The following is a 23663-nucleotide window of genomic DNA, read 5'->3' on the forward strand; positions in this document are numbered from 1 at the left end:
ATGTAAATATAAGAAATGAATTTAATTTTTGTAGATTCATGAGGTGCATGAACTACAATGCTTCATGCCAGCATATTTATCATGAAGCGCTAATGCACTTCATGAAATTATAATGTCGGCGTGAAGCGTTGTAGTTCATGTCCTCATGAATCTTCAAAAAATTAAATTCACTTCTTAAATAACTGTAGGAGTAGCGTTTTGAAAGTAATTCAAGAAAATGTCTATTTTTAGTAACCATAGCAACACCATTCATCAAAATCAAAAACTGATAAAGAGAATTATGTATCTTAGTGTAGTCTATTTGTGTGCCAAGCTACACTGAAATCAGACCAAAACTGTAGGAGGAGTAGCATTTTAAAAGTTTTTCACAGAAATTTTCTATTTTTAGTAACCATGGCAACACTGTTCATCAAATTCAAAACACTGACATACAGAAGTATGTATCTTAGTCTAGTCTACTTGTGTGTCAAGTTATATTGAAATCAGACCAAAACTGTAGGAGGAGTAGGGTTTTGAAAGTATTTCCCAGAAATCTCTATTTTTAGAAACCATGGCAACACCATTCATCAAAATCAAAAACCAATACACAGAAATATGTATCTTAGTGTAGTCTACTTGTGTGCCAAGTCATACTGAAATCAGACCAAAACTGTAAGAGGAGTAGCGTTTTGAAAAATTGTTTACAGACAGATGTACAGACAGACAGACGGATGGATGATGAACACCTTACTATCTTTTTTCTTAAATGACCCAAAAGCAGAAAAAAAAATTGTATTTCAAATCTTTTCTTTTAATATGCACATGCTCAGAAGAACTTTTTAATTGGTAATGAAAAACATCAAGTTTTTTTTTTTTAATTAATTTTTGATATGAGACAGAAGGTGTGCTAATCAACTGGTCAACAGACAGGGCCATTTTATGCATAAAGTGATTCTATTTCTTTATTATATTTTATAAAACTTTGGATCCTGTTAATGGCCCCATCAAAGTCCCAAGGGCTATGGTTTGAATGAACTTGTACCATTACTATATAAGGAAGCTTTAACATCAGTTTTGCAATTTTTGGCTGGGTAATTTTTTTCTTTTTTTTTTATGTAAGCCTATCCATTTTTTACTAACCACTTAAACAAGGACCTGACCATTCAATTTCACAAGATTGAATTTCTGTCACAGAATGATGCTTTATGGCTAGTTTGGTTTATATTAACCCTGTTTTGGAGAAGGTCAAATATTAAAATTTAACTCAAAACTGGAGAACTCTGGTGACCTAAAAATGAATGTAAAGACACAGGTCAAAAATGTACTTGACTTTGATTTATATATCAATATAATCTTCTAAAACTTACATCATGTAAAAGAATTTTATTCCAAAATTAAATTATTTCAACACAGGGTGCATGGGTAAAATAAACATTTGCTTTCCTGGAGAGGGTTAAGTGAAATTTAAAAAAAAAAAGACCCATAGGTCACAATGCTTACCTGAGTCACTATTCTCTTCCTGACAAATGAATACGTACTGTGACCCAATCCTAACCCTCAGGGGCCATTATTTAAACAAACTTGAACCTAAAAACAAAGTTATGCTTTTTATGCCCCATAATCGAAGATTTGGGGTTATGTAGTTTTTGCCCTGTCTGTCTGTTAGTCTGTTTGTCCGCAAAAACTTGAACCTTGCCAATAACTTTTTATTGGTTGAAGGCTTGAAGCTATGGCTTTCATATTTCACATGTGTATTTCTTGTGACAAGACCTTCCTTTGGGTACCAACATATTTAACCTCTTGACCTTGGAGTTTGACCCCTTTTGGTTAAAGTTTACCAAACTTTAACTTTTGCCATAACTGTTGAAGAGTTTCATATTTCACTTGTGTATTCATTGTGACAAGACCTTTCCATGGGTGTTAATATTTTTGACCTTTTGACCTTGACCTTAGAGTTTCATTTGAGTTTGACCCATTTTTAAAAAACTTTAACCTTGGCCATAACTTTTGAACAGTTGGTGCGAGGGCTTTTATATTTAGCATGTGTATTTCTTATGACAAGGGCTTCCCCTGCATACCGTTTATTTTGACCTTTTGACCTTGACCTTGGAGTTTGATTTACTTTTGAAAAACTTTTACCTTCTTCATAATTTGTGAACAGTTGGTGCTTGGGCTTTTATATTTTGCATGTGTATTTCTTATTACAAGGGCTACCCCTGGGTACCATTAATTTTGACTTTGACCTTGGAGTTTGACCCAGTTTTAGAAAACATCAACCTTGATCATAACTTTTTGAACAGTTTGTGCTAGGCCTTTTATATTTTGCATGTGTATTTCTTATGATGAAGTCTTTCCCTGAGTTACAGTAATTCTGACCCTTTGACCTTGACCTTGGAGTTTGACCCACTTTTAGAAAACATCAACCTTGACCATAACTTTTGAATGGTTGGTGCTTGGGATTTCATATTTACCAGGTATATCCATTGACACAAGTCCTTTCTTTAGGTAACAACATTTTTCATCTCTTGACCTTGTAGTAATGACTTGCATTTGAGAAACTTTGCCATAAGCTGCCATACTGGGGCATCAATGTTTCACAAACACATCTTGTTTAGAATTTACAATCCTGAGGTTTTTAAAATTTAATATCTTAGATCCCTTGATCTTGTCTAAATGACCTTGAATAAGGTTCAGGATACATTCTTTAATCATAAGCAATTTTCAGGCCAAGAATGATTTTCAAATGTTATTACAATAGGAAGTTATATATTGATGAAAATTCTACACATCAGAACCCAGTGACCTTGATCTTGTCCAAGTGACCTTTGTACAGGGTCAGATAACATCCAAAACAAAAGTTTGTGCTTGATCGTTTATTATGAATGTTTCCAATTATTTTCCCTTAAGATTCTTTAGAAATTAAAAACAGTTCATTTTCTCATGAACTACCATGGATAAGCATGAACATCTCTGTTGCTACATCATGATACCATACTTGACATCAAAACTGTAGTGACAGTTAATTGGCATCATTTGTGGCAACTCGTCAGATAAGTAAAGTAAATATAAGATTTTAATTTAATTTCTGAAAATTCATGTGGTACACGCCAACATGAAGCATCATAACACATCTAAGTGGTTACAAAAAACAAATTTTTACCAAGTAAGAGCTCCTAAAATTTCTCAATTTCAATTTACATCTTGAAAAAGAATTTTTTTAAAAAATCCTGTCACTGAAATAATGATCAATCCTTTAAAAGATATGACTTCTTAAACAAGAGGGCCATGGGCCAAATCACTCACCTGAGCACACAGGCTAGGAAGAAGCAGAAATCAGTTCAGTATTGAACAGTGGGAAAGGGGGGGGGGGGGGGGGCAAACTTTAATTCACAGTAATTACAGTAAATAATACAATAATAGTGTATGTCCTCCACAAAATGTCAAATTTCAAATAAATAACAACTCAGCACTTTTTCAACCATGAAATCAAATCCTTTTAAGGACATTTGCAACATATATGTACATGTAACCCATAACATACCTTCCCTACTGAAAATTTTTCAAGATATTTTTAATTATAAAATCATAGTGCCATCAGACATTCATAGACAAAAAATCAGCATACATTACCAGGGATTTTGAAGAGATACCGTAAATTCCTTATTTAAGTGAGTACTTATTATCGCAAATGACCCTCACGAGAGTAATAATGAAAGTAGTAATGAATGGATGGATGATCAAGAGATTTTACATGGATTTCAGCACCATAAAAATAAAAAAAAATTATGCAATAATTAATTCCTCATGTATATTTAGGAATCTACAGTACCAAATGATAAAAATCCTTGACTTATTTGAAGAAAATTTAACAAAAGTATAGTTTTAGCTGCTATTTCCTTACAATTTGATTTATAAGAGGTGTACAGCATCATTAGGCATTATTAAAGTCACACAAAGGTCCATCAATTATTGTAACTTTTAAAGTATACAGAGAATAACTAAAGTTCAAAACTACCGTACATTGCGTTTGTCCTTAAACCAATATTTTTTCCTCAAACCACAAAAATTACTAATAGTTTGAAGTTTGAAATGAAATTGAGGACAAGTTTGAAAGGTAATATGCCAAAAAGACAGATGAACATATGGACAGGATAACTCCAATATTTACCCAAACTTTGTTTGCAAGAGGTTTTAAGACTAATGGTTTATTTAAGGACATGTAACTGTCTATTTTTTTTTTGGGGGGGGGGGGGATATGACAGTATACCCTTCATGCCTGTATATTTGAGACAAAAGAATATTTACATCAAGACAAACCCACTCACACATGACTAGCCATGTGCTTCAATAAATATATTTATATAACCCAGCCACTAACACAAATACATGTCATAGTGCCATACTAAATATTCCAAGAGTATGATATTACACAGAGAGTTTTCTTCAGACTTGTGTATGAGTTCATACATGTATATATGCAGGTTAAATGAGTACAAAAATGACACATGGTGTAGGTTCAAACAGACGGATTGAATCAAGCTAGCCTATCAACCTTACCTTCTCTGTAACACAGTGTGGAGGATATGTTATTCCTGTAAACAAAGCCCATGTCAGTACCCAGCTCTGAACCCACAGCTTTCTAAAGAGCTCTCAAAACGAATAGGAATTTTATTCAGCACGCCAGCAAGGTACATTCATCTTGAAAGAGAGATGCCAGTTATTGCAAAAATCCACCTGACATTTTACCTGGCACTATCCCACCCCCCAGGTGTAAGGTTCTGAGGGGACAGTTGCCTTGCTGGACAAAGACCCCATCAGGATTTTGCTGGGGACATTCTTTATATATATATATATATAGAAATATATAGAAAGACTACAGATATATAGAGGAGAGTAACCTTATAAATCATAGACACTCATTTTTCATTACTCCATTGCATCACCTTGAAATATAAACATGTTTTTGTCAGTTTTGTGTTTTGTACCTTTATTTATTGCTTTTAAGATGGCCATTAAAATACGGGTTCATAAATCTTCTATCAGTGAAGGAAGTTCAAATATAGACCTTCCAGACATTTGATCAATATAGGTAAAAAAAAACTACTACTCCTAATTATTTTTAAATAAAATTTAGATTGATTTTTGGGGGGTGGGTAGGGGGAGGGATGTCATTTACATTTCGAAAGAATTTCAGATGTGATATCAAGCTAAATGTACGTAGAAATTAATAATTTTCATATTCAACATTTAATTTTAAAATAAACTTACAATTATAATCCCATATACTAGTATATATTTTTGACAATGAAGAAAATAATTTAGCTTTTAGATTATAATTCACAACAGACAGTACTGAATTAAGTTTTAACAGTTCATCTAATAACAGAACAATTCAACTATTATCATTTTCTCAAACCTACACATTTTTTATCTTCATTTAAGGTACAGTTCAAGTTTCACTACCCATCCGACTCTTTCCTTTCCCACTTAATCAATCAGGGATTCTTTTGTTCCCTAACTGGTCCAACAGGGAGGAAAAAATAAAAACAGATCCCTCATTTAATGCAAACATACTGAAGTGTTCAAAAAAGGAAACCTCAAGTACCAAATCAATAGATATTTATAGTGTACTGTAAGTCTCGTGTGAACACCTCAGATTTGGACCAATGAACAGGTTCTGTATATATATAGATACTCTGAATACGCTGTCTATTATTACCAATTGTTGTGTTGGATGTTACTTATTCAAATCCTTAATCCAGTGTAAGTGTAAAATTACCAACATTCTATTATTGTATATATATGATATTATAAAACATAGAATTTTAAGTACAAAAAAATAAATCTTTTTTAATCTTAGATTTAACAAAAAAAAAATACCTGGTAAAACCAAAAAAAAAAACCAACAACATGAGTTGTGTTTAATGATGCTATTTTATGATTGAAAAATTCAATAGAAATTGAACAATATGATAGAACTTTTTAATATTTGAAATATTGATTGTTTTTATTAATTTTTACCTTGAAATGACCTCTACTGGCTAATGCATAACCTCAGATTTAAAAAAAAAAAATTAAAAAGTACCCTTTGTGTTGGTGCAATAGAGATTTATCTCCTATTTTCAAATTTCCAATTTTAGCCACATTAAGCAACATTAATTAAATCACAGAAAATTTGCATCTTGACATCAATTAAAATATAGCAATTAGCCCTTTCACAACAACTGCAGTTCTCTTTTACAGGGCAAATTAATAATATTTTGAGGAGTTTTAGTTGACAGATAATTAAATTACATATCATATAAGTTGAATTTTTAGCGAGATGCAAATTTAGCATTTTAGCTGTAAAATTCTGTATATAATTTTAGCGAGAAGTAATTTTGGCGATTTGATAATATCTTGCAAGATGGCCTTACCTCCTATTGTGCTGAATGAATTGTTAGCAATATGCAATTTTAGGGATCTCAACAACCTCGTTAATAATGCCAAAATTGAATCCTCAATAAAAATTCTGCTAATACAGTATATTAACCAATTGCTTTTACATCATATTTCACCAATTAAGATATATCATTTTGCCCTGCAAGAGTGCAATACCCCAGTTATCATGAAATGGTTAATTATTTAACTAATAATAACATTTTTTGTAAAATTTTACACCTCAGATTATGAGAATCAATTGATACTTCTATGAAACTATGGTGATCAGTGTACACTTATAAGCTTATCAAATTTTCTATAAAAAATACCTGATGAAAAATAAAGTTATAGTTAACAAATGTCATGGAACATGGCAAGAAAGCAATTCTTATTTCACTTAAAAACTTTCATTATACCTAAAATTATAATAAGGAAGTTTGTCTTAAATGTAATTAATATTTTTCCAACTGTTCTTTTTTCTTTCTTTTTTTTTTTTTACATTCCAGTTCTGCACTGACTTAATATGAGAAATAAAATCCACATATTTTCAAAAGCTGCTGAAGTTAGCAAAATGAACAATTAGACAAAGACTCTCTACTTGTGATATGAGGTGTAATTTTATAAATAGCTCCAAGTTAAGTTCTGGTCCAGATAAGGAAAAGACAAATATAAACTTCACAGTTGGAATTTGATCTTTAGAGTTAAGTTAAACAGCAAAGTATGGACTGCTAGAGTGGATGCTAGAGTATGCTGTTCAACAAAGTTGTGGGATAATACTGACCTTTAGTTATAATGACCTCAGCCTGCATCAATTATTTTAACAATAATAATTTCAAATTCCTTATAGATGAATTTAAGTCATTTTAGTTGGCCAGCTGAATATAATTGTGATAGGGGTGATTTATTTCATATATTAATTATCATATTTCAGGATTTAATGAACCCCATTTCATAATTATAATAATGGATAAATTTAAACATATCAAGAAATCTAAAAACTGAAAAATGTTTATAGTTTAACTTCATTTTTTTTCTTCTCTTTTCTTTTCCTTCCTTTTTTTGTTTGTAAAATATAAACAATAAATGTGTCATTATGCAGGCGATAGGATAGGTCGTGCCATGATAATGGCGGTTATCTAAACTTTAATCTGGAACTGGGTGCTAGGGGCATGTAACTTAGGAAAGTGAATGACGCACAGACCTAACATTTGATAGATTTAAGTAACCTATTCTACAAGGTGTTAAAGAAAAAGAAAATAAAGAAACACAATAAAATTCATACATTTGGGATATTTCCTGGTAAATAAAGGATAAAAATGGGAATGTTACTTTGAAGCCAATATATGTTTGAAAAATGAGAGCTATGTTTTAAATATTTTAGATATGTATCATTACAATGTCTTTTGAAATGTTAATAATATTAGGAATAATATATGAAAACAAAAGATTACAAATTTCACAACACTTTAAAATTCATCAACCTTTAAATTGCATTTACATGCATCTTTGAACTTGGAATGTAAGAATGTAACAATGTAAAATTCATTGACAGAAACCAGAAAAACTGATGGATGAAAAACATTAACAATCAAATCTTGATAAGAATATTTCATTTGCCCCTTGGCTCCAATGATAATAAGACCAATTTCAACAGTAAGCTTCACACACTGATGTACAATTCTAACAAGTTTGTTCTGAATTCTTTTAGGCAAAATGCTACAGAAGACCCAAATCTGGCTGTTACACATGACCTTTGTTACCTTGACCTCTTCATATCAGATAGATGACCTCTCCAAGGATTGTCAATACAATGTGAGTGAGTCCCTTGGAACCATGGTTACATGTTACTATGGAAACAAGACCATCATACCTAAGTTACTGAACACAAGTAGACCTTACCTAGACCAAGAGTCCTGGAAATCCCTGATTGTTCTAGGAAATTCCATAATGACTATATTTCCAATGGATTACTTTGAAGGAATTAGGGATATCGAAACACTCCGTTTCCATGACACCTCAATGAAGTCTATACCCAATATCTTCATGAATCTGCAGCAGGTTAACACAATGGACTTTTCTTTCAATGAAATAGAAGATATTAGTGCCTTTAACATACAAAAGCTTGGTATCCACCTTCTAAATGTGTCCAGAAATGCCATCACATTCTTGGAGCCAGATGATTTATCATGGATTCCTTCTGTTGAAATTCTAGACCTTTCAAATAACATGATAACTGACATTCCAAATGGTTACTTTGGACCAACAAGACTCATCAGAAAACTGATTTTATCTTTCAATTCCTTGAGGATCATCTCTGAACATATGTTCTCAGGGCTGGAAACTAGTCTCCAAGAGCTTTACCTAGCAGAAAACAAAATTTTGGACATTCATCCACTCTCACTAAAAAGGCTACTTGAACTCAAACTGTTGGATTTGTCTGGAAACCCATTTAATCTGAAAATGGATGCAAGTTCAATCAAACTTCCACAGCACCTAGTGCATCTAGATTTACAAAGGACAGCACTTCAGACTCTGAAATTTTGCTTTATCCATCATCTGCATGACCTTGAGTACATGAATCTCCATGGAAACAACCTTGAATGTTCTTGTGACCTTGTCTGGGTTAGTCAAAACTTGCAGCACCGCAACAATTTCTTCCCCAACTATAGACACAAGAGTTCTGAAATTCAGTGCAAAGACTTGAATAACAGTGCTGGGAATGTTTCCACTTTGGTACCAGCATGTAGAAATACAACCAAGCCTATATGCTTAGAAGCCAGTCCACTTTCTCTGCTTCTAAAAAATTTACAGGTCCTCCACTACATGGTAGAGATCAGAAAAGGAAAAATCTGGATACACTGGAGTCGTGTAAATTCTTCCCTGATCTATGCCTTCCGCATATCTGTCAAAGAGATGGGATCTGAGGACTATTTCTATGGCCCTGTCACAATTCATTCTAGTTCAAACTCCTTCACAATTGAAAGTTTTGATCTAAAAAATATCAAGCTTAAGGTGTGCCTTCATGTGATGGTTAATTCATCTAACGATATCTATACTAAGTGTACTTATGTTGAAGATGAATCTCTCACCAGCATTGTAGGGATTTTAGCGGGCATTATTTTCCTCATCCCTTGCATGATTGCTCTACTCCTCGTTGTTTATTATGACAGAAAACACAAACTTGAACAAAAATCAAGAGAACAGCTTCTGAAAACATCACCAGAATCCGATTCAGAAGACAAGAGCAGCGAAGTTTACAAACAGGAAGTGATAAATGACATTGAAATTGAAGTTGTAAAGACTCGGAAAAAACTACTAAATGAAGGAATAGTCTTAAACTCTAAAGATTTATCTACTTCACAGGTCTCAGTCCAATTCTTCCCTGAGGAGAATGCTCCCTCCATGCAAAATGATATTTCAATAGTGGATGGTCATTCAGCAAAAAATCAAACTTGAAGTTCATAATTCTACACTACTGTCTTGTGATAGCTAGAGGATAAACATTTATAAACAGTGCTTGATTTCTTTATTGGTTTTAGCCATCATTCTGTTCACCATAAGATTAGTGTATATGGAAGTCCTGAGATTTTTTTTTCTTATTTTAGCTATAAAGCAGTGTTCACATTGTATTCAAGAGCAGCTGTTAAATGACTTATAAGTTGTAATATAATAAAATGTTGATTGATATAATGGACAAATGTTATGACTCTTAAATAGGTCATAAAATGACTGTAATGATAACTTATTAGAGATAATGATGCTATATGGTAGAATTTTGTAACAAATTCCAAAAGCTCATAATGAGATGTACTGTCCTTATATTTCACCCCCTTCTCCCCTGCTACCCCATTTTTTGAAGAAAAAAAATATGTTCTGCATAAAATGTTTTTCTCTTAAAAAGTTTTGTGAAAGGTATACTCAGATTATATCCTTTTTTTCTGAGTGACCTTGAACTTGCTTAGATGACCTTGGGTCAAGGTGGTAATACAGTCTTAGTTCATAACCTACCTTTAAGCCAAGTATGAGTTTCCATTACAAAATATGGGTAGGAATACAGGAACTGACATTAGTTCCCTATTGTATATAGTGATTACAGACGAGAAATGTTTGAGATTTAAGAAAAAATATATGCCCTTCATTAGCAATATCAAAAAGGGGACAACTTCAAATTTAGAATGTCTGACTCTAATAGTGGTGTTCCAATTATCGATTATAATCAAAAATCAGTCAATTGCTGGCATAATCCAAGCATTCGATTACAAAATTTTTATTCCAATTAATCGGGTTATTTTTTTTATTTTACAAGCATAATAGTTTATAAGCGGAATATTCCAGCCACAACTTATCTATTAACTTATCTGTGAATTGTAATGACACAGACAAACAGACAATTGTATTCATACCTGGGTAACAACGCCCATTCCTGGTTATGGATGTACTTTGGATTCTACAAAATGAACGAAGAACCAGCTAGACTAGACAGAACGTTCTATCGTTAAAATGATATTGTCCTAAGGACTACGACTTTTCTCGAGACACATTTAGATTATTCTAACTACAGCTGGACCACCACAGAAAGTAGTTATATACCCATTCTTATTATTTAATAAACTAAATTGACAGACTTTGTAAATGTCCGATTATGATTGATAATTAGTTAATTACAGTAGCCCAATCATCGATTATGAAATTCTTACTGATTCCCATCACTAGACTCTAATGATAGTGAAACACAACTGGTCTTCTATTAGTCAGGGGCAAACGTAATACGAAGTTTGATCTCTACCAGACCTCAATATCAACAGAGGTAATTTACATCTTAGAGGGTACTAGTGTACCAGATTTGATGTCTGTAAAGCAAATGGTTTTCAAGATACTGAGCTGAAAATATTTACTTTGTCTAGTATGTATGTTGTTTGAAGCCTGACCATTGACCCTGTGACAGCAAAATCAATAGGGGTCATCCCCTCTCTATGATGTCTACTGATGTCTGTCAAGCAATGAGTTCTTAAGTTATTGAGGGGTCAATATCTTTCAATGTCTAGTATCTATATTGTAAGTCCCTTGACCTTTGACCTTGTGACTGTAAAATCAAAAGGGATCATCACTCCTTAAGGGGATCCATCAAATTTGATGTCTGCCAAACAAAGTGTTCTAAAGATATTGAGCAGACAAAGTCTTCCTGTGTCAAGAGTAATTTGACCCTTGACCTTTGACTTTATGACCTCAAAATGTACAGGGGTCAATCAACTACATCTTAAGGGAAACCAGTGTACCAAGTTTGATGCCTGTTAAGGAAAGGGTTTTCAATATATTGACCTGTTAATATATTCTTATGTCCAGTTTGACCCCTGACCTTTGATCTTGTGACCTAAAAATCAATATCAATCATCTTATCCTTTGATGTCTGTCAATCAAAGGATTCTCAAGATATTGAATGGACAATATATTCATACCTCTTAGAGTAGGTTGATCTTTGATCTTGTGATCTCAAAATCTCAGTGGTCATTTACTTATTAAGGGAACCAGTGTACCAAGTTTCATGTCTGTCAAGCAAAGGGTTCTCAAGATATTGAGGGGTCAATATCTTCCTACATCCAGTTTGACCCTTAACCTTTAACTCTGTGACCTCAAAATCAATGGGGGTTATCTACTCATTAAAGGGAACCAGTGTTCCATGCTTGATGTCTGTCAAGCAAAGGGTTCTAGATATATTGAAATGTCAATATATTTTACTATGTCCAGTTTGACCCTTGACCCTGTGACCTCAAAATCAATAGGGGTCATCTACTCTTCAGGGGGTAATACCTATCAAGCAAAGGGTTCTCAAAATATTGAGCAATCAATTTATTCCTATGTCCAATTTAATTCTTCACTTTTGACCTTGTGACCTCAAAATCAAGAGGGCTCATCTTCTCCTTAAGATGTACTGAGTTAGATGTCTTTCAAGCAAATGTTTGTTAAGATATTGAGCGGACCAGATCTTCCTATGTCTAGAGTAGTTTGACCTTTCACCTTTGACCCTGTGACTTCAAAATCAATAGGGTTCATGGATACCAGTGTACCAAGTTTGATGCCTGTCAAACAGAGTTCTCAAGACATTGAGTGGACAGCACTTGGTCTAACCGACAGGTGCAAAGCAATAAGCCCCCCTTTTCAAGTGGGGCATAAAAATCAAGAATAGTATGCTATTGGCCCCTGTGGGTTGGAGAGGAATTATATATTTTTTTTTTTCTGAAAGCGACTTTGAACTTGCCAAACAACCTAAGTTCAAGGTCATGACACACCCTCAGGTATAATTGATCTTAATCTTGCCATATGGCCTAGGTTCAAGGTCATTATTGAAAGTTATGGACCAGATATGCATTTTACACTTTCCCTGCCGGTGTCCTTTAACTGGCCTAAATGACCTTGGGTCAAGGTTATGTCAAACCCTTAGGTCATAAGCAATCTAAGTTATGGCCTTGACAAAATTGCACAGATAGATGGACAAGGTGATTCCTATATACCTACTCAAATTTTGGTTGCAGGAGGTTATAATTATATCAAGAAGCCATGAGTTACAACACACACTTGAGTCACCATACCATTCTCTTTTCACAAAAGAATTGAAATGAATCTTGTCATTTCCAAATTAATGTCTGTGACTTTAATAATTTTAGTTTATGAAATATTGAGGCATGATATCAGCTTTAAAAGTGTAGTCTTCTAATTCTTCCAGTGTCTATATATTTCCGTATAACTTATACCCCATTCATACGACGTGATTTGCATACTTCAGTATATTTTACACATATGTAAATTTACTTACATGTGCAATTTTTGTCGTATGAACTGATTTGCTCATATGCAAATTCTGCACAGTTGAGTAAATCTGCACCTGGTCAGGACAAGGTGCAAATTAACTTTTGCATACAAGTTGTCGCAAATTATTTGCTCCAGTGTGTAAATTTTGTCGTATGAACGTCCAGCAAATTTACTTATGTAAGTTTTTCGTTTTGTATATTGCATCAATCCCCATTTTAAGCATTATTACTGTTATGTATGCTTTGGCATGTAAATTATCAGTCGGTGACATGGCGGCTAGAAAGCAAAGCTCTTAAAATGCGGTTTTCAATGGTCATTCTTGCTCTACTTAAACTATTGTTGAAAGTGAATTAAGTTTTTGTAAGGGTAGATCTGTTGGTGTATGGCTTCAAAAGCCAAGTCTTCAAAGGATACGCTCGCATGGGTCGCATAGTACTTTCTCCAAATTGTTTTCTCCACTCTGGAAACAAGGAGCCATTATCTCCTCTGAAATAAGTTTTTGAATTTGCAAAAAAGCGGGCATCATGAACCTTTCCTGGCAAATCCATTTTTATGTCTCTATAGGGATAGTTGCGGTCGCAAACACCCTGCAAATTCAATGAGTAGAACCCTTCCTGTTCAAGTAGTCTCCATGTGAATGCTTAGGAGTAATGATAGAAATATGCGTATATCAATCGCCCCACCACAATTTAGCATTTGATGACTTTCTTCATCCTTTTCAGTTTTTAAACCGAGGCAGGCTACTGAAGATAAGTTGATGTTACAGGGATGTCAAGAACCTCGTTTAAAGTCAGCATTTCGTCAATAGATAGTTTTCGTATTAAGTATTTTCCCTTCGAGTTATTTCCCTTGGCCACCATCTTGGGGGTCAAACTAGTAAATTTTCCTCTTTGACCAACTAATTTTGAACATGTATGGCAGAAATACATGGGCAAAAATCTTTCAATTACTAAACTTATGAATTAAAGGAAAGTTTTGTTATATATATATATATATATACCGGTATATGTAAGAAAAACTGTTTTCTTTGCCTCACTGTCCGGTATGACAAGTTTAAAATGGTTGAATAATGAAGGAATCTGGGCTTGTTGACATCCAATATGGAGACCGACGGAAAATAACTAAATGGTGACTTTAGTCATTTTGTTAGCAAATATAATCTATCCCTGGGTCGTATTTTGGCTGACTTGTTTCGTACCAATTGTTAGGACTTTGTTTTATACTAATTTGACTATGGAATGTTCCGCCTACCTGATCATTACATTGGTCTCACGATGGGTGTGACCGGTAGACAGGGGATGCTTACTCCTCCTAGGCACCTGATCCACCTCTGGAATTACCAGGGGTCCGTGTTTATTCCCTCTTTACATATTTGTATAGTTTAAAGACTTTTGAGATCGATCAGAGTTTGTTATCTTCACCATTTTCATTCTCCTTCTGGAAAATGCACATATTCTTCAAGCAGATGTTCCATGATGACCTCGCAAACTTCATGATCGCAATCAAACACGGTAGATTTCCCAACACCAGAAAGATTTCCAATATTGTCCTTTATTCCGCTGAAGACCATAGCCATTAGATGGTAACAGCCACCATTTTCTTTGCATCCAACTGCTCTTCTACAGTCTTTAGGCCGGGACCAAAGTATTTTCCAACTTTTCACAAATTTTAAGAAATTTTCCTTCTTTTTTTTCGAAAATTCTCATACCAATCTTCTTCCTTAAAGTTGTTAAGAACGGTTCGGTCTGCCAATCAGTGGATCTGACTTTTCTTCTAGTCTCCTTCTGGAACATCCAAAAGTTAGTCCCATACCCAAATAGTAAGGAAATACCCCTTTTCTGTGAAAAATCACAATTCTAAATCTGTCCATCTCCTTTTCTCAAATGACAATATGAGGGTTTACTTACAGTACATAAATCTCGTCTGAACGCATAGCAAATTAACTTTTACTTATGTGTGTAAATTAACTCATGTGTAAATTTGCACACATAAGCAAATTTTTGTCGTATGAATGGGGTATTAGTTCCCCACATCGTCAGAAACCCACAGCTGATTACGCTTCGTTCCTCTCTCCATCACCCGTGGGTCCATTCATACCAATTCGCTCTTTCTCATGAATAATTAATGAGGCAATTTAATTGGTCGCTCGAGGTACACCTAATGCGATATTGTCCAATCAGCAAGTCCCTTTCAAAGAACTTTCACTTTATACTTCAAAATGGCGTCAATTGATCAAGTGGCTAGCGAAAGATTTGGAATAAGCAAATTAAAGACATTTCAGAAAGATACACTAGAAAAGCTACTTGAAGGAAGGGATGTATATTTAATACTTCCCTGTACTGTTCCTGGCTTGTATATGACGACAGGGATCTGTAAGAACAGTCATGTATGATTTTTTTGCAGAGAGCACAACATTTATTGGGTGTAACCATTGTTGTGCAAGCGAGGTTACAGTAATGCTACCTTTAAAACAGGATAGTCCTAAACCTATAACGGCTAATTTGATTGGACAATAAATTTAATGAATATTTATGAGAAACGAGCGAATTGATATGAATGGACCCACGGGTGATGGAGAGAGGAATGAAGCATAATCAGCCGTGGTTGATGAGTTCCCCAAAGCTTCATGTATGCTTTGAACAAACTTGAATCTAGGGTACTCTGCAATCATTTTTATGTGGAGATCATACAAAGATGTAAATCTTTGACCCACTATTGTGGTCTATCCTTGCCCAAGGGGGCTTCAATTGGAACAAACTTGTATCTCTTTGCATAAAAATGCTTTGCAAATTCATATTTAACGAAGTATGTCCTGTTTTTCTTCAGAAAAAAGTTTTTTATAGATTTTTTCCAAATATTTTCCAATACAAACTTTGAGCACTTATAGTTGGCATACCCATACCAAAGGATCATGATTTAAGAAAATCTGATTCCACACTTCATGCAGATATTTGTACATATATATATATTGACTAATTATTGCCCTGTTTTTCATTAAGAAAATACTGTTTATTAACTTGCCTCAACAACAAATTATAAAATGTTATCCCTCTGTTGTGACACTAGTCACTAAAGATCATGGTTTGAACTAAACTGAATCTTCTTTACATAAAGATGCTTGCCTAACAATACAACTATCTGTATGTATGTTGCTTTTGCAAAGATTTTTATAGATTTTTCTTGCAGACTTCCATGTCAAATTTTATATCATTTTTTCCAGCTAGCTGAGTTTCTCTTTCTTTATAAATTGTTTTTACATAAAATTTATGAAGTAGTATAAATTTCTTCCAATAAAAGATCATTCACTGTTGGAGATTTTGAAAAATTTAACCTCACAACTAATTTTAACAAGTCATTACCCATCTCGGGCTTTTTTTCCTTCTCAAATATGTCAAGATAATTGTTCAAGCTAATTCTCCTAATTAATCAGTTTCCATTGTAAACATAAGATTAATAAATGTGACATCAAGGTCAAACAAGTGGTTCAAAGGTTCTTATATGGTATAACAGCATATGCCAAGTTTTTTTTTAATGTATATGGTCATTTTTTCAGAAAACTGAAGTAAATTCAAACAAAGGGCTTAACAGAAACTTTTCATTGGGATGTATCTTTGTAAAAAAAAAAAAAAAAATCAATTTTTATTAAAATCAAATCAAATGGAATTTTTTTTTTTTTAAAAATTGAAAATAAATATGTCCAATACTTCATGGTGAACAAATAAATAATCTGCATTCATTTTAATCATATTATCTTGCTTTATTCTACTTCTCAACACTTTGATAGAATAGTAAATGAAGTTCAAATAAAATATATATGTTATGTAACATAAAGTTAAAATAAAATATATGTATTTTGTAAAATAAAAGATCTGTTCTGCTTATAAATCCAGCAAAGTTGCTCACTATTGATGAATAACCCATACTTCAAAACTCTGCTAAAAAAACTTACAAACTGAGATGTATCTCATTTCTTGGCAACTTATTACCTGTTGCCTTTAAATACTCATAAAATTGTTAAATGATGCACACACCTTAAAATTTCTTACAACATCAAACTTAACATTTATTAAAAAGAAGATAACAAGACCACCTACAGGTTTGATTTTATATGTTTCTCTAAACTTCCTGATGAATCCAGCAAGAGTGTGATAAATAAATTTTAAAAAATGTGAACATCCTTGCTGACTAGATGAGAACAATTTTCTAAACTTTGGGGTCATATTTATGCAGGAAAAATTAACTTTTCATGAGGCCTTTCTAAAGCACATAGTTAGAGCTTTTGTGTTTACACTTTTTATCATTAGTAGTCAGTATATGCCCTGGTATACCCAACAAACTAGACAGTGATTCCTAAAATATAACGGAAATAATAATAACGGAAATATTTGATATTACATATTATAATTTTTGTAAATCATGGTATGAAATATATCCTTTTTCTTTTAGAATTTATGATAAAGTAAAACAATAATAAATAGGGGTTTGTACATGCATAGTCCTTTACTTTGCTGCCCTACACACCATAGGGACAAGGACAATGATGATGATGATTTAAGTCAACAGTGTGTAAAAATCTGCATTCTGTCACTTTACAGCTATTAACCAGTAACCAAGGTGTCTTAAACTTGACATTCTCATTAACACCAGGAGAGTTAACCTCCCTTTATTCACTGTAACTATACACTAGTACTGTATACAGAGAGTACACTTGCCTATATTCACTGTAACTATACACTAGTACTGTATACAGAGAGTACACTTGCCTATATTCACTGCAACTATACACTAGTACTGTATACAGAGAGTACACTTGCCTATATTCACTGCAACTATACACTAGTACTGTATACAGAGAGTACACTTTCCCTATATTCACTGCAACTATACACTAGTACTGTATACAGGGAGTACACTTCCCTATATTCACTGCAACTATACACTAGTACTGTATACAGGGAGTACACTTCCCTATATTCACTGTAACTATACACTAGTACTGTATACAGGGAGTACACTTCCCTATATTCACTGTAACTATACACTAGTACTGTATACAGAGAGTACACTTTCCTATATTCACTGTAACTATACACTAGTACTGTATACAGGGAGTACACTTTCCCTATATTCACTGTAACTATACACTAGTACTGTATACAGGGAGTACACTTCCCTATATTCACTGTAACTATACACTAGTACTGTATACAGGGAGTACACTTCCCTATATTCACTGTAACTATACACTAGTACTGTATACAGAGAGTACACTTTCCCTATATTCACTGTAACTATCGTTAGTACTGTATACAGAGAGTACACTTTCCCTATATTCACTGTAACTATACACTAGTACTGTATACAGGGAGTACACTTCCCTATATTCACTGTAACTATACACTAGTACTGTATACAGAGAGTACACTTTCCCTATATTCACTGTAACTATACACTAGTACTGTATACAGAGAGTACACTTCCCTGTATTCACTGCAACTATACACTAGTACTGTATACAGGATTATTTTTGCCCAATCTGATTTTGGCCTTTCAAACTTGCAAACAATGTTGCCCCATTTTAAATTCACCCTGACACAGTTGTGTTTTAAAAGAAAATATTATCTTCCTTGAATAAACCCCAATTTAATTTCGCCCTCTTGCAGCAAAGGTGAAAGGGGCAAAAATAAAACAGGGCAAAACTTTTCCTGCATAAAGTTTAGATAATGGTGCCCATTGTCTTCACACACTACAAACAGTAAAATGATAGATTTCTTTAGTTCTTTTTTCCAAAATTAACACAGTAAATAAAGTATTGAAACTTACCAGGATTTCTGCACTGCAGCCCATGTCCAGGGAAACAATCAACATTTTGGACAGGGAGGGGTCTAGGGGGAATTCCACCATTTGTCTCCCCAGGGGAGTCAGGGAACCAGTATTGTCTAGAGCACCAGTTATCCACAGCTGATACATGGAGTTCAGAATATTGTCCTAAAAAAAGTCAAATATTGTCCTAAAGATAAGTCACTGATTTTGATATCATCAGGAAAATAAATTGAAATTCTTTACTCCCCTTTTAAATTATGCAAAGCTTACAATTATAAATGGTACATTAATGACTATAACTTTGAAATGTAATGGTGAGACATGTGTGCTAGCCCAGACCTGTGGAGGGGGATCCATGAAGTGGAACTGTAGCAGATCTTGGACTCCCAGTGATTTCAGTAACAGGACAACATTTGCCAGGTTTGTCCTCTGTATTTCTGGGACGGTGTTGGTTAGTAACTCATCTTTGTACTGTCTCTGTGTATACAGACGATAACAATGCCTAAAAGCAAAAAATAAAACTGCACATAAAGAATTCATAGTAAACTACTGATGGCAATAAATGCAGTATTAATTGCATCTATAACAAAGTTTTAAAAACTTGTGAAAAGGATAAAAAAAAAATCAAAATAAAAAAACAATGATATGCAAAAAAAAAATTCTTTTAGAGAAATATTATCTGTCATTATCAATACGAGGGTTGTTAGAAAAGTTCACAGACACAATGATTTACAGAAAATTTATTGTGCACTTTATAAAATGTCTGATTAAATTTTTATCTTTTGTTTATTAGTGTCTAAAAAATAAGGTCCATTTTAATACTAAAATTTTGAAAATATACAATGATTTTTATTGTCAGTCACAGGATTCACGGAGCAATCACTTGACGTTTTTTGACATTAGGTGACCTGACAACCTGATTCCAAACCTGTTAAACTTTTTCACAGCTCTATAAATACCTTTCAGATCTTTATACTTTTTATGTCTTTTCCTTACTTAAAAATTGAATAACTATAGCAAGACATGTTACTTTTTTTCTAAAATGTCTTTCGTTGCATATCAGATATTAGTGAGATCTTAAAATCAATGTCTACGCAGTTAAGTGATCAGGTACATGTATGTGCACAATGCAAAATCCATAGGTGCAATGTCCATGTGATAAGTGGTGTATTGGGGTATTGCATGAACTGGGTCATCAAAAATGTTGATCCTTCCATTCTAAAAAAGTTTCTACCACTTGAATACTAGAGTCCTAGATACATGTACGTATATGCAATCCCTGAAGCATCTAAAAACATTATAATTTCTTTCAGGTATTTTCCTGTCTGAAGAAATAAGTTTTTAATACCTCGGTGCTCCAAGACGATCAATGATGTTGCAATTCTCGACTTTATTTTTATGCATTGACCATCTATAATTAGCGATAAAACAGTCATATCCCCTTTATTTAATCAAAAGTTTCGCCAAATGACCTTTCATGAATATTGTAGCTACAAGTTAAATTTTCATTATTCTTTTTGTGCTACAACAGTGCATTTTTTTATTTCAAGAAATTGTCGATGTAATCTGTGAAAAAGTGACATGCTACATGAAGCATATTTCATCAAAATTATATAGCTGTATATGTTTTAAAGCTTATCAGGAAAACCAAATCTTTGCATATTTATTGGAAAATTTGCATAGTTTTTATCTGCAAAGTTTTACTAGTTTCATGCAAATAGGCGCTCATAATAGAACTTGTCCACGAACTTTCCTAATAACCCTCATATTACCAATTAATAATATGTAAAATATTGTTCAATCATTTACATGTAAATCATGGGGGCCAATTCATTGGGATCGCAAAAAAAAATTCAGTTTCATGGAAACATAGTTCATGAATAAATATCTTGATAAAAATGATACTATCTGTTTCAAAATTTGGTGTGGTATGGAATACCCGGATAAAAACTCAGAAATGACCCCCCCTTTCTTTCTACCCATGAAATTTTCTCTTTCCCAGTGTCACTTTATTTCTGTACGTACCCCGGTCCAGTTCTCCCTGCTCTGCCAGAGCGCTGGTTAGCATTGGCCTATATCAAATACATATCATAATTTATAGCATAAAATAATGACATTTATAATTTTCTAAGGATAAATTTTTATTAAACTACAATAACAGATACAAGTAACAGTGTTATTCTTACCTGACTAATGGGGAATATCTGAAGAGCATCCATACCGATCTTAGGATTAAACACTTTAAGTTTACAGTACCCAGCATCCACCACAAACATAATGCCATCAACTGTAAAAAACAAAACATCAGTCAGGTTTTCAAAGTAACATCAATCTACTTCTAAATATGAACTACTCAAAGAGTTTGATAAAAAAACATTTTCAAAGGGAGATAACCTGTGAGTGATGTCTCGGCTATGTTTGTGGCCACAATACACTTTCTGACACCATCTGGGGCTTTCTCAAAGATTTTGGCCTGGAGATCACTGGGTAGCTGGGAGTAGATAGGAAGAATGGCTAATGGAGGGGCCTCATCTAATTCACCCAGTCGCTCTGGTAGAATTAATGTGAAAGTCAGAATACATGTATTTGATAAGACAGTTATAATGTTTTTTTTAGTGTACTGGCAAAAAATACAACAATTTGTTTTTCATAATAATTTTATTAATTTAATTTTGCATACAAATAAAAACCAAACTTTGAATTGTAGTTTTAGATTTTTAACTCAAAAACAAACCTGCTAAGAGTTCACAAGTAACCTCAATGTCCTCTTGTCCAGGCATGAAAACTAATATATCTCCTAAAACAAAAGCATACTCGTAAATTGATCAAGTTTTACAACATGATAAACAACATTGGTTAACAAGGCATTTTCTCTTGTGAAAAGGACCCGAAAAAAGTTTTTTTACCTTTCCTCCAGTAAGGTGGTAAAGTGACATGACCTGTCCACAAAGTAACTCACCTTTCCTCCCAGTAAGGAATGACATGATCTGTCCACAAAGTAACTCACCTTCCATCCCAGTAAAGGGTGACATGACTTGTCCACAAAGTAACTCACCTTTCCTCCCAGTAAGGGATGACATGACCTGTCCACAAAATAACTCACCTTCCATCCCAGTAAAGGGTGACATGACTTGTCCACAAAGTAACTCACCTTTTCTCCCAGTGAAGGGTGACATGACCTGTCCACAAAGTAACTCACTTTTCCTCCCAGTAAAGGGTGACATAACCTGTCCACAAAGTAACTCACCTTTCATCCCAGTAAAGGGTGACATAACCTGTCCACAAGTAACTTACCTTTCATCCCTGTAAGATGAATCTGCATTGACTGCTTCACGGCAGAGTCTACGTAGTCCTCCACCACATTTTTACTGAAAAAAATCTCCACAGGAAATGTTCGTCCAGGAATGGTGAAAGTTGGCACATTGCCAAAAAAGTTGGCAAATTTATCTGCATTCATTGTAGCTGATGTCACTATTAACTTCAAATCATGACGCCTGGCAACAACCTACAAAATACGTGCTCTCCATGTCACAAATACAGTTTATAAAGGGTTTTTTATAATATATGAGGGGTGATCAAAAAGTTCGCGAACTATCTCTATATTTAGAAAACCACTATTCAGTTCAGAGAGAAATTTCGCACACATATAGTCATACACATGTTCTTGAATAACAGATGTTAAATAATGTTTTGCTCCGTGTTTGTGACGTCACAATGTGAAAATGACGTCAATATGTATGTCACTTGTGACAAAAAATGGTTAACTCAGTTGTACTCCAGCAACGAACGGCTGTAAAGTTTAACGTATATCTTGGAAATTCCTTTGCAGTAGAATATGATAATTTGTACAAGGTTTATGAAGAAAAAAGACTTACCAGAAGTTCAATCATTAATTGAATTCATTGTTTAAGTGAAGGCAGGGAGATGGTTAAAAATGATTTTTGTTCTGTTGCCCAGTGAAAGCAAGCCAGGGAAAAGATGGGTCCTTAGTTGAGCAATTTGTTATGAAACATCGTCAAGTTACAATTAGAAAAATGGTTGAATATCTTAACAATAATATAATTATTAAATCCCTAAAATATTGTTTACTTTAGACTTTAAACATTTGAGATATGATAAAAAGAAGGCGCCCATACTTTATCCACATTGGATAAACGACGCTCCTGAGACAGAGGACTTGGGTTGTGATGGGTCACCATACTAATTGTGGGAAGGGATATCCTTATCCCCCCCATCCTATTGCCGAGATTTGGCCATTTCTAACAGATGGACTATTTTTGTTATAAAAAATAACTTGCATGGTACGAAATATAAGACTTGGAAAAATCTTTCAGCATCTGTGAACAGACTGCTACAGAGCATGTCACGTGACTGCCTGGATCACGTGATTCGTGCATGGGCAGACCAATGGCAGATGTGCAATAAAATCGGAGAGGACTACTTTAAAAAATAATAAACCCTGAAACCTCATTTTATTTCTTTTATGAAGTAATTCAATTAGTTCACGAACTTTTTGATCACCCCTCGTATGTTACATTTTAAAAATTAAATACACGTATCTTTCTTATCCATCATACTTCTAATATAAACCATATATCCAAGTGGAATTGCCATGTAAGTCTATATGCATTGAT

General features: G+C 33.7%; 2 protein-coding genes across 2 annotated transcripts in view; one reads left to right on the forward strand and one right to left on the reverse strand.

Moving 5' to 3' along the window:
- LOC133197699 (pre-mRNA-splicing factor ATP-dependent RNA helicase PRP16-like) overlaps positions 1 to 23663 on the reverse strand; it is a 49546-nt gene that overhangs the window by 16735 nt on the left and 9148 nt on the right. The window contains exons 13-19 of the mRNA XM_061333855.1: positions 22324 to 22534; positions 21764 to 21826; positions 21424 to 21579; positions 21216 to 21316; positions 21055 to 21101; positions 19369 to 19531; positions 19030 to 19194 (exon numbers count right to left, since the gene is read on the reverse strand). Coding sequence (XP_061189839.1) covers positions 19030 to 19194; positions 19369 to 19531; positions 21055 to 21101; positions 21216 to 21316; positions 21424 to 21579; positions 21764 to 21826; positions 22324 to 22534 — 906 coding nt within the window. The remainder of the gene's footprint in view (positions 1 to 19029; positions 19195 to 19368; positions 19532 to 21054; positions 21102 to 21215; positions 21317 to 21423; positions 21580 to 21763; positions 21827 to 22323; positions 22535 to 23663) is intronic.
- LOC133196700 (uncharacterized) lies at positions 8123 to 10089 on the forward strand. The gene has a single exon (XM_061332561.1). It carries the CDS (start codon positions 8146 to 8148, stop codon positions 9853 to 9855), a length of 1710 nt encoding a protein of 569 aa, XP_061188545.1. The 5' UTR covers positions 8123 to 8145; the 3' UTR covers positions 9856 to 10089.

Source organism: Saccostrea echinata, unplaced genomic scaffold, assembly GCF_033153115.1.
Source record: "Saccostrea echinata isolate AGI-Se365-2 ecotype Australia unplaced genomic scaffold, CSIRO_AGI_Sech_v1 ptg000030l, whole genome shotgun sequence".
NCBI classification, from domain to species: Eukaryota; Metazoa; Mollusca; class Bivalvia; order Ostreida; family Ostreidae; genus Saccostrea; species Saccostrea echinata.